General features: G+C 38.4%; 1 protein-coding gene across 1 annotated transcript in view; it reads left to right on the top strand.

Annotated features, from left to right (window-relative positions):
* Nucleotides 1-12117, top strand: part of FBN1 (fibrillin 1) — a 236803-nt gene that overhangs the window by 142475 nt on the left and 82211 nt on the right. The window contains exons 18-24 of the mRNA XM_032174648.2: nt 4607-4660; nt 6238-6363; nt 7404-7529; nt 8045-8164; nt 8372-8509; nt 9377-9427; nt 11049-11174. Of these exons, the coding sequence (XP_032030539.1) occupies nt 4607-4660; nt 6238-6363; nt 7404-7529; nt 8045-8164; nt 8372-8509; nt 9377-9427; nt 11049-11174 (741 nt within the window). The remainder of the gene's footprint in view (nt 1-4606; nt 4661-6237; nt 6364-7403; nt 7530-8044; nt 8165-8371; nt 8510-9376; nt 9428-11048; nt 11175-12117) is intronic.

Here is a 12117-nt window from a genome sequence, read left to right as displayed (position 1 = left end):
GGTCTTGGCAGAGGCCAGCCGGTGTCTAGTCACAGGTACTTATCTAAGCCTCATAATTATTTGGAATAGGCATTGCATTTGTGCCTCTCATATAAACTCTCCTACCTCAATAATACTCAAGCTCTTTGCAATACATGTACCTTGCCTTGTTTTCTAAAGTTGTTTCATGATGTTTGCATTTTGCAGAAACTATTATAAAAGCAGACTTTTACACAGCATAAAAGTAAATAACTGTCATATTACTTGACTATTTCCAATAGCTTTCCAAAAGGCCATTTGTAAATTTTGTTTACATCCCACATATTGATTTTGGTGTGGTTTTCTTTTTCTTTCTTTCTTTTTTTTTTTTTTTTTGAGATGGAGTCTCCCTCTGTCGCCCAGGCTGGAGTGCAGTGGCGCGATCTCAGCTCACTGCCACCTCTGCCTCCCGGGTTCAAGCGATTCTCTGCCTCAACCTCCTGAGTAGCTGGGATTACAGGTGTGTGCCACCACGCCCGGCTAATTTTTGTATTTTTAGTAGAGACGAGCTTTCACCATATTGGCCAGGCTGGTCTTGAACTCCTGACCTCATGATCCACCTGCCTCGGCCTCCCAAAGTGCTGGGATTACAGGCGTGAACCACCGCACCCGGACTGGTGTGGTTTTCTTTAATGATTTGATTTAACCTGAGAGAAAAAAGTGTTTTTCTCCAGTTGAAGTGACATGGCCTAATGAAAAGAGAACTGGATAGCAAGTCAGAATTCTCTTCCTCCATCAAGAGACAGCCAAATTACTTAATTAGGGAATATAGTTATTTGTTTATTTTGCTTATTTCTGAATTTTCCTCGCCTACTTTTCGAAAGGATTTGAGGTGGCTTATATTAATAAACATAATTATAAAATAGAATAATGCAGACAAGCTATCCTTAGACACTTCATCTACAAAATGAGTTGCCTTAGATAATCCAAAAGGTCCTGTCCAGTTGTAAATTATTTCTATTTATAAAACAAGAATAGTTTACTGAAATTAAAACAATCTTCCGCCAGTATTTAAACACAATTTTAAGGTAGCTTGGCAGTGGACCTCTAATGTCCTAAAATAAAGTTAGACCTAATATTGAAAATATGTAGCTCCGGTTGGTTGGTTTTACGTACAGGATTCAGTCAGTTTATTTCTGCCCTAAAGGAAACAAATTAAAGAGTAAATCATAATTTTAAAAGATTTGTTATTTTAAAAATGATAGTATTTGAAAGTAACAGTTGGAAATTAAAATATATTATGAAAAGTTAGAGAAAGTTAAATGGAAGACTTTAAAAGAAATGGGGGGCCAGGCATGGTGCCTCACACCTGTAATCCCAGCACTTTGGGAGGCCAAGGCAGGTGTATCACTTGAGATTAGGAGTTCAACACCGGCTTGGCTGACATGGTGAAATCTCATCTCAACTAAAAATACAAACGAACAAACAAAAACAAAAAGTCATGCATGGTGGTGTGTGCCTGTAACTACAGCTGCTCGGGAGGCTGAGGCAGGAGAATCACTTGAATCCAGGAGGTGGAGGTTTCAGTGAGCCAAGATAGCACCACTGTTCTCCAGCCTGGGTGACAGAGCAAGACTCTGTCTCAATAAAGAAAAAGGAAATGAGGGATGCCAATTTAAAGAAAGAAAACTTTGCTCTGGCTAATGACTTCACCCAGTGAATAATATAGAAATTATCATTTTATGTATGATCACCAATCAGTTCAATATGTGTTTATAATACTTTTATTATATACAGATATCATCTGTCAAAGACACTTTCCTATAACTTTATAGCTGTATATTAATATCATCCTTTTGTGTGTTACTTTAACTTTTCAAAGTACTTTTCGTACCTACTTTGAATTTGCAATACAGGCAAGTATCATGAAAGCTGGCACACAAGAGTACAGGTGACTTGTTCACATGTTGAATGATTGGAAGAGCCAAGACTTAGAATCCAGGAACCTTGGTGCAATAGTTATTTGCCTTTACATTTTCCTCTGGACCAAGTGCACTTCCAAAGAATTCTGAAGATCCATAGGGAAATTATGTGCGTTTATAAAAAGGTGACCAAAAGACCAGATTTCTTTAAGCAGTTGTCTGAGTCCAGTTTTTGTTGCAGTAACAGAATACCACAGATTGAGTAATTTAAAAAGAAAATGCATTAATTTCTCACAGTTCTGGAGCCTGGGAAGTCCAATATCAAGGTGCCAGCATCTGTGGGGTGCCTTCTTGCCAAGTCACTTCACAGCTGAAAGTGGAAGGGCAACAGAGCATGCAGGAGTGAGAGAAAGCTAGAGAGGACTGAATGTGCTTTTATAACAAAGTCACTCTCATGATAACTAACTCACTCCCATGAAAATGACATTAATCCATTCATGAGGGTAGAGCCTTCACAACCTAATCACCTCTTATTAGGCCTCACCTCCCAGCATTACTGTTGCATTGGGGATGAAGTTTCCAGCACATGAACTTTGGAGGACACATTCAAACCAAAGCAACAGTAAAGCTTAAAGAGAGTTAAATGTAAGGCCTGGTTCCACTAACTCCTGTCTTATATTTGAATGAATTTACCCAAAAAAAGGTCCACATGTGGAAGTAGTTTCATTCATTTGGTTTCTCCACCTCTTTGGTCATGAACCATCCGAATGTAGGATATCCCTCATTTCAAGAATTTGGGGTAGGCTGTTTAAAGTACTGAAAATATTCAAAAGGAATGTCTTCAGTCAGTTGAGGGAGAGACTCCAAATATACAAAATCTGAAGTTCATCTTTGTGGTCTGCATGTCAGGCAAGCTACATATGAAGCTGTTTCTCACTGGTTGCTGGAGCTGATTCACATTGTTCAGCAAGCCCTCTTGTGTCCTCAGCCTTCTGACAATGACATTTCACAGACATGGATCAGTTAAACCCACGGGAGTGTAATTGGTCAGTTAAACCCACAGGAGGGTGTTTCTGCTGGATTTTCTCATGGATCCCTCATGTCACTGTCTCCATGGCACTACGCTGAGTTAGGTCATCAACACCTGCCTCTTACTATGTGTTTATAATACTTTTATTTGCTTATTTTTTTTTATTCAGGGCCTAAGCTGTGCACAGTACATGTTCAGTCATTAAACATGTAATGTTAATTCTGTGAAGCCACCAGGTGAAATGGGAATTCTCATTCCAAATTTATGGGAGAAGAAACTAACAGAGGAAAAGGGCTGCTTCCAAAACTCCCAGCAATTAGCATTGTCATTGGTATTAAAACCCATGCTTATTTGAACTCACTACAAAAAATGGTCTAGTACCAGATCCTGCCTAAATGGAAAACAATGGTGACAATAATTTGCTTCCATTTAGGCCAAACATCAGCAAAATTGTCATTATCTCTAAAAGTCTTTTTTATAAAACTGACATGATTTTGGTTTTCTTGTTTTATTACTTACAGTATTACATGCATATTTTAGCTTTTTGCTGATATAGCAGAATAAAAAAGATGAATTTCTTTTTGTTCCCAGACCTGGCTTTCAAACACACCTTCCCATCTGTTGCTTTTTTGGCCTCTTCCAGGATGATTTGAAAATTAAATCATCACTGCTTTCTCAAATTCACATTTGTTAGAAGACGTGATAATTTTTGGTCGTATAACTCATTTACATCCACTGTCATCAGGATGCAATTCTCTGGCACGTAGAAGATAGGAACTATTTGCTTCAGCAGTGAGGTGCCATCAGCCTCTACAATAAGCCCCAGCCCTGATATCCAGTTCTCCTTCCACTTAAGCACAGATGATTTACATTTGACCATGAGACTGTGTTTGCCAGAAACCATTGGCAACTTAAGGGGACACTAGTTTCCTTTCCTTGAATAGTCTGATTCCAGTTAGTTCTACATTTTCATCATTCACTCTTATGTTAAGTATTGTTGGAATTGTATGTAAAACATAGTATTAATTTTAAGAAATAGAAATTTGATTCTGTCTCACATTTGGGGACATACTCTGTATACTTCAGTTTCTTCAATATGATCTCACAGTTTTAACATTAAGCAATACTTTCTCTATGGATATATCATAGAGAATGAATCCAGTATCCTGATACATATTAACTTTAAAAATACACTTAAATGCAAGAGTAGGTATTCTGTTGTTGCTCTTGTGAGAGGAGGCTAGAGAATTTGCAGAGAGAAATGAGGAAATATTAAGAACCGATTGTACTGAAAAAACAGCTAGCACTGAGGAACAAAATTATCCCCAAGATGGTGGGAGAAAGTTTTATTAACAGTTAAGAAACCACATTTTAACAGGCACATTTCACCATAAGTGTAAAGTGTTCCCTGGTGAACAAAATCAAGTTATAGGAAAAACACCTTTTCCGAAAGGGCTTTGCACAAGGAATTGCTATAACTTGCCTGTATCCTTAAAAGTTGTTTTCCTCGATGATGTGCAGCCTTTAAAATGGGAGCCTCGTGTAAAGGTGACTCCCTGGGGAGATACCTCCTTTTCCGTTACCACTTAAGTTTGGCTCTACTCACTTTGGAGGAAATGATGTGTGCAAAACCAAGGGCAGGATCGACCTGTTCTGCAAACAAGGGAGTCATTTACTATCTGTTAATTTATTGCAGCGGAATATCAGGCGCTCTGCAGCAGTGGGCCAGGGATGACGTCAGCAGGCAGTGGTAAGGATTTCTCTCAAAATTTACTGTCTTCGGTATGTGCAGAGGCAGCGTCAGGCTTTCCTGTGGGTTTCCAGTTCATCCCTTTACACTAGTCTCGCCTGACTCCCTCTCTGGCCATCACTGTGCCATGTATCCGGGATGCTCAGAAGCCTTCAGTGGCAGAGCAGCCAGGGCACTGTGGGCTCTAGGATTTCTGGGTGTGGCTGTGGGGCTTGGCCACTGAGGGGGTCAGGTGCTCTCCCAGTGTGGTTGATGGGTGCTCGCAGATGACGTGTAATGACTTTTGTTGCTCATGCTTGAGAAGAGGCAGCCTGACTCTCCACTATCAAGTACCACTCAGGATGATGGGCTGGTTGAACCATTCTCCATCTGCATTCTGAAGGATTCTTGACTGTTAAGTGCTCAGTATTATAAAATGGCAATAGAGAGCAGTGACAACCATTAACTGAGTTAGAAAAGAATGAAATATTTAGCTAGAGAAATATTGGTGCCATGCAAGGAATTAAAGTTAAAAGAGAGAATTGGAACAAGTATGAAAATAGGTGACAAGAAAGAGGAAGGGATTATTTTGTTAATATAAAGCTACGTAGTTTGATTCGGGGAGATCTGAAAGAACATGGACTGGCTGAATTGATTGTCAGTTCATTCCGCATGGTTAGTTTCATCACTGTGTGTGAATGAAAATGTGGGGGGGATATTTAGAGGAGGAAAGAGGAGAGGTAAGGAAACTTATAACAAATAAGGAGTGAATGGGGAATAAGTAAGTTGTGATAGGGACTTGGAAGGAAAAAAAAGTCAACCCTAATTTATAGACAAGTCAGGCACCAGGATTTGAGATGATCCATTCACTGGTTGTCATTCTGCACCTGCTTGACTATGACATCCCTCCTCAGTTGTGAGGGTGCAGAAGAGGGAGGGCCCCACCTCGGGTGGGCAGAGCAGCGGAGGCTTTTTCAGAGCATGTGGTGTTGGAGCTGGCTTTTGACCTGTAAATAGGCCTGCTGCAAGCATTCCTGACACAGGGTGAAGAGGGCATTATATGTTCACAGAAGAGTGTGAAGTCTGGGATAAGTAAACAAAGAATTTATATTTTAGTTTAATCTTGAGGATATTGTTGAACCTGTGAAAGTTTGAACCATGAGAACGATATAATACCTTGTTTTTAGGATGGTAAGAATGGTTGCAGTGTAGAGTAGTGCAGGGTAGATGGAAGAAAGAGGGGCTGGTGGTAGGGAGACCGGTTGTCGGGACTTGGGATCTGCTGTCGATCCATTTTTCCATCTTGGTGCTTGGACTAGGAGAAGTCCAGGAGGTCTCCTTCAGCTTGATTAAGGATTGGTTATCTTGTAGTGCCAGCTGAGATGCCAAGTTCCTCTCGGGAACTTGTGGGAGAAAGATTTGGCTCAGCATATCTTACAGTGAGGAAAAGAGATCGAGTGTTCTCTTTCCAGTGAAATCAATTTTTTTCCTCCTGTAGCTCCTAAGGTCATTACATTTATTGTAGTGTTATATTTTTAACAATTTATTCAATGTTTATTTTATAATCTTAATTGATTTTGAACTTTTTTGTGGTGCAGATATAAATGAATGTGCACTAGATCCTGATATTTGCCCAAATGGAATCTGTGAAAACCTTCGTGGGACCTATAAATGTATATGCAATTCAGGATATGAAGTGGATTCAACTGGGAAAAACTGCGTTGGTAAGAAGTTTTACCCGTTTTCTGAAACATTTCCTGCATAATGCATTCCTTCTTTCATTGCTGGGAGAAAACTGCCTTTGAGTAGCTTAGAGGACTGGGCAAATGGACACTTTATACTTCGGATGTCAGCACAGTACATGCGTATCTTTAGTAACAAAAATTCACATCACTGAATCTTCACAGTTTATAAATAACGATGTATCAGATTCACTCCTTGAAATGATTTGCTCCTTAAAATAATGATGTATCAGATTTCACTCCTTCAGAGAGAAGCTCCTTAGATATAAGATGCAGAGATTCTGAGCCATTCTCATATGACCACAAAGTCAACCTTGATTTTACTGAGAGAGAAGCAGCTCTTCTCCCAACCATTTATTAGACTTAATCAGAGAAAACACAGCTTATTTTCAGGAATACCTGCTCTCTTAAAGTTGGGTTTTGCTTCAGACAGGCATATTATTCAGCTGAAAGCAAGCAGTTTTCCTGAGGTCCTTGAATCATGAAGCTAATTTCCCCATGACAATCATAAATGCTACAGATTACTTTATACTTTATAATCATACCTGGAGACAATCTGAATTATTATAAGGAAGAAACACCCATTCTGGAACTAACACATATCAAAGATGGACCATACTTTCTAAATATTTATTTAGTTCCTTAAATCAATAAGGTTAATCCTTTTAAATTCGACAAAATGAATTAAATTATATAAATTTAATTATATAATGTAACTATATAAAGATTAATGATTTCCAGCAAATCCATATTTTCTTCCTGCTAAAGAAATAAGTGAATTAAATAGCCTAGTGACTTTAGGCTTTGTAGATATTTAGTTTAGATACTTAGTTTAAAACCCGGTCAAGCCTCTGTTTCCCTAAAATGAGATAGTTTAGGTGAAAGCTAATGGTACAGGAGTTTTGCCTTTTTGCTTGAATTGATCATATCGTTATGACTTTAAAGATCTAATGTAAAAGAGCAAAGTAGATACAGGCAAAATTTGGGCCCTTTTTAAGTGTTCATTTTCATTGACTTTCCAGATATTAATGAATGTGTACTGAACAGTCTCCTTTGTGACAATGGACAATGTAGAAATACTCCTGGAAGTTTTGTCTGTACCTGCCCCAAGGGATTTATCTACAAACCTGATCTAAAAACATGTGAAGGTAAACCATATTTTTGTTCTTATACTGTGTACTTTGCTATCTTCTGGAATGCCATTAGAAAACCGTAAGACTAAATTCGAGTCTCCTGTATTTTAGACAGTTATGCCAATTTGGTTGAAATTCTGTGGTTCTACATGGCACTAGTATGTACTTTGTAAGCCACTTATGATATTTACTTGTAATTGGCATTTTAATTGCCATCATTTAATAGATAAAGAAAATGTTATGTGTCTGCTATTTGAGCTATTCATTCAGAAATCACATACACATTTACTCCAGATTTTCTGAATAAAAAGAAAGATTCAGCCAAGTCCCGTATTCTATACTATAGAGATGTACAAGTCTATACTATGGAGTTATTATTTTGGCATTTCATGTAGTGTAGGAAAAACTATTTAGCCCAGCTTTACTATGTGGGATGAAGGATATGTAGTAGCAATTGAGGTCAAAGTTGAAGTACTCTTTTAGGCCCAAGACTAGATTTTAGCAGTAATGTAGACCTGTTTTTGTTTCAGACATTGATGAATGCGAATCAAGTCCTTGCATTAATGGAGTCTGCAAGAACAGCCCAGGCTCTTTTATTTGTGAATGTTCTTCTGAAAGTACTTTGGATCCAACAAAAACCATCTGCATAGGTATTTATCTTTCTGAGAATGATTTTTCTATGTTTATCAATATTGTTATATTTAATGTCAGCTTTTCCTGCAAAAGAATTAAGTATGGATGAACAATATTAAAAATTTCATTATTCCTTGTTTCAAATGCTATTTTTTTCTATAATTCCAAGGTGTATGTTTGACTTTTTATATAGATTCTATTAAATATTATTCCCTCATCTGCAGAAACCATCAAGGGCACTTGCTGGCAGACTGTCATTGATGGGCGGTGTGAGATCAACATCAATGGAGCCACCTTAAAGTCCCAGTGCTGCTCCTCCCTCGGTGCTGCGTGGGGAAGCCCGTGCACCCTATGCCAAGTTGGTAAGAGAAACCCATGCTGTGATTCCTATACCACTCCACTGGTCTTTGCATAAAAAGGGGAAGCCTAGTATTTCATTTATCTCGGCTCACATGAGAATTTTCGAAGATTTAATCCTGATGGCCCCAAGCATATTGCTGAATGGGAAATAAGAGGTGTCAAATTTTATGTGATTTTGTTCATTTATTATTTTCTATCTTTACATTGTAATGTGGTTAGTTTGTGTTGCTTCCCTGGAGCACCAGTGCCTACCGGCTCTCTTGGGAACCTTGTGGTTAGGGGTTCTGAGCTTTTTATAGGTACAGATTCTCTTTCTAAAAGCTAATTGATGTAAAGAAACCAGTATTCATGACTAAACTTCATAAGGGTTTCTGGTGAACTTCTAAATCTGTTGGGAATTTGAGGTTTGAGAACCTTGCTCATGGTTTTGCTGATTTAATGTTTAAATATATAAATGTGTAAATTTATGTGAATGCTAGAGGCCATGAGATCTCCAAATTATAGACTGAGTTTTCCATATTCATGTTAAAGTAATTCCATAGTGTGATTCCTATTTTCAGATGAACAGCAAGAGAGAAATCTACCTTCAGTTTCCCTCTTAGCTATCACTTTAACACGATCTATAGGGTACGTCTGTGTCTTTTGGAATACCTTAGTGGAATTGAGCTTTATTTGAGGAGACATTTCATTACTATTCTTCCTCACCTATGCAATCGCAGAAACATTTAGTTATCTCATACTTATAGCAACACAGTCTACTTCATGTTCCAGGTCATCTTTCATGTTTCTTACACTACGTCAGAACTGCAAAGTCTGGATATTGTTATCTCAAATTTGTTTTCTGTTTTGTTTTTCGCTTTTTATTACAGATCCCATATGTGGTAAAGGGTACTCAAGAATTAAAGGAACACAATGTGAAGGTATGTCTCTGATTACTTATAAACCATACATTTTTGTGTGCATAACGAATGTTTGTGTTAACTTGGGCTGGATAAAGCTGTCATGTAACTTCACAGGGAGAAATATGCAGCAGAGAAAAAAAAATGAGAACTACAAAACGGAACAGCTGTTAATTTCATAAGTATATATATATACTATTTCTAGTGTCAGACCGCTATGTCCAAAGGACAGGGTGGGTGGCTGAAAATGTTTTAGGTTAATCACAGTTTAGAGAGACTGCAGTTTCAAAATGCTATCAGGAAGAGAAAAACAGGAAGTTTTTGATGAGGCTGTAAAATTTGCGTTTCTTTGGTTTGTCCTGGCATTTTTTGTTTGTTTCACAGTCATGGATGATTTAGAAGGACACATTCTGTTTTCTCTTGTTGAAAGTCTGCATGGAGTTTCTTCAGTTTGCTGTGATTCTTTCTCGTGGAGTTTCAGATAGACATAGGTCATGGTGACTAACACAACCTGACATGACACAGCAGCTGAAAAATTTTAAAAACAGCAATTAGTCCCATATGTGGGATGAAATGAAGTTTTTTCCCTGTTAAAACAAAGAGGCACACTACAACCCCCACCCAAGGTCTTGCTTTCCAAATGATGACTGAATCCTTTGGCCTTTCTGTGGTCCAGATCCGCTGTTAATAACTTATCTGACCTCAGCAGCATATTTTGTTGTACAAGTGGCCAAAACAAAACAAAAAACCCGAAAAGGTAGATTCCACCCTCTCCCCATTGATCTCTCTTACAAGGAAAGATTCAGAATATTTTTTCAACATTCCTGGTGTGGAAAGTTATTTCTTCTAAATAGAGACACAGTGTGTATGAGTTTCTTAGCTAATGTTCCCCCCGCCCCCACTTTTTTTTTTTGGCATTGGCAAATAAGTGCCTTTCTTTTGATTAACTTGGTGGTGAATACTTTTCCAAATTAAGTGCAGAGAATATATTGCTCTCCATTAGGCAAACTGGGAAGGACTGGTACATTTGAGAGAGATTGGATGAATGATGAATGAATGAACATGAGTATCTTTTAATTCTCCTCAACCCAAGCTGAGACCAAAGCATGGACAGAACAGCCTGAGACCGTGGCTGAATTAGAGTTGATTGTACATTTTCTGGTGATTTATCAGAACTTCTTAAAAGAGACCCTTCACTGGCCCACATATTCCTTGGTGGGATATTTTTCTATGCCGACCTTCAAGCTGTTTCTTCTTTGCTAGTTTGAAAAACCAGGTTTTTGCTTCTCTACTCATTTCCAGACATCTGGTCTCATAAAGCAAATTATATTGCCGGGAACCTTACCTGAAATGTCCACAGCTACCAGAGCTGTCTCCAAGAACTCACACCAGCTGCCTGTCTCTACAACTCAAAAAGTTATTCCCTGAAGCCAATGGAGAAGCTCTTACATATTTAGTAATAGGTGGGCTCGTTCTGGTTGCTATTCAGACACCCTAGAAATTCTACACAAACTATTTGTAGGCAAACTAGTTTTATGAACTTACCAGGTTCAAAATGGGGAATAATTATGACTCCATGAGTAGAATAAGGTAGAATGATATTATAAAGATATATTAACTTTTTGCTTTTTTTTCTTTTTAGATATAGATGAATGTGAAGTGTTCCCAGGAGTGTGCAAAAATGGCCTCTGTGTTAACACTAGGGGGTCATTCAAGTGTCAGTGTCCCAGTGGAATGACTTTGGATGCCACAGGAAGGATTTGTCTTGGTAAATACTGAGCTCATTATTTTTCTAATAATAATTTATTAAAGATTATTAAAAATGAAGTTAACAAGATATAGCTGAGCACTTAGCTTCAGGTACAGACACACACTCCAAAATTCATCATGTCCGATAGGGTCCACGGCCGCTCCTTTGACAGTCTTTCGAGTAGTGAGGAGCAACTGTAGTTTCTGTTGATATGCAACTATTCCTTAAATCACTAGCATCACAGTTATTTTTCCAGAGCTCTTAAATCGGCCCCATATGCCATGAACTATAAAATACAAGCTGAGTGGTGGAGAGAAGAACAATATTTGCACATATTTGGAAACTGTAGCCCATGTCTTCTAAGCATATCCTGACATTGGCCAGAAGGACAGGTCCTTGCAAAAACACCTGTGGAGATCAGGAGTGAAGACACCACTCCCCTGAAAAGTGAACCTGAGAAAGCCCAGGGCAGGTATCACTGCTAGTCATAGTGGGTTACTCTATGCCAACTGCTAGAGCCCAAGTGGGATCCTCTAGCCAAATTGTCTCACCCCAACCCTAAGTCCTTAGAACTCTAAGTCCTAAGTCCCTGTGGGCTCATGATAGTGGCAAGTTTGAGATCCCACAGTCATGCATCTAAGGTCTGGCAGATTTATTCTGGGTTACTACTATGGCTTCTGCCTGCCTAGAGTATATCTCTTAGATCACTGGTTTCTGAGTCCATGACTCTGGAAATGATGCTTACCTGTACTTCACATCTGAAACCACGTTACTCTGAAGTGTATGCTCAGTGAAGACTACTGTAGGTAGTTAAAAAAGTGTTATACAGTGAAGGATTTTGATCACTTACAAATTAGAATTAACAAACCTTTAAATATTGAACTTTATAGTTCATAGTGCAAATAAATAATATGGAATGGAAGTGGGAATTCAAAGCCAAAAGTATTTTTTGTAATTAAGG

This window comes from Hylobates moloch, unplaced genomic scaffold (assembly GCF_009828535.3).
Source record: "Hylobates moloch isolate HMO894 unplaced genomic scaffold, HMol_V3 SCAFFOLD_14, whole genome shotgun sequence".
Lineage (NCBI taxonomy): Eukaryota > Metazoa > Chordata > Mammalia > Primates > Hylobatidae > Hylobates > Hylobates moloch.
This window is presented reverse-complemented; position numbering and strand designations above follow the sequence as displayed.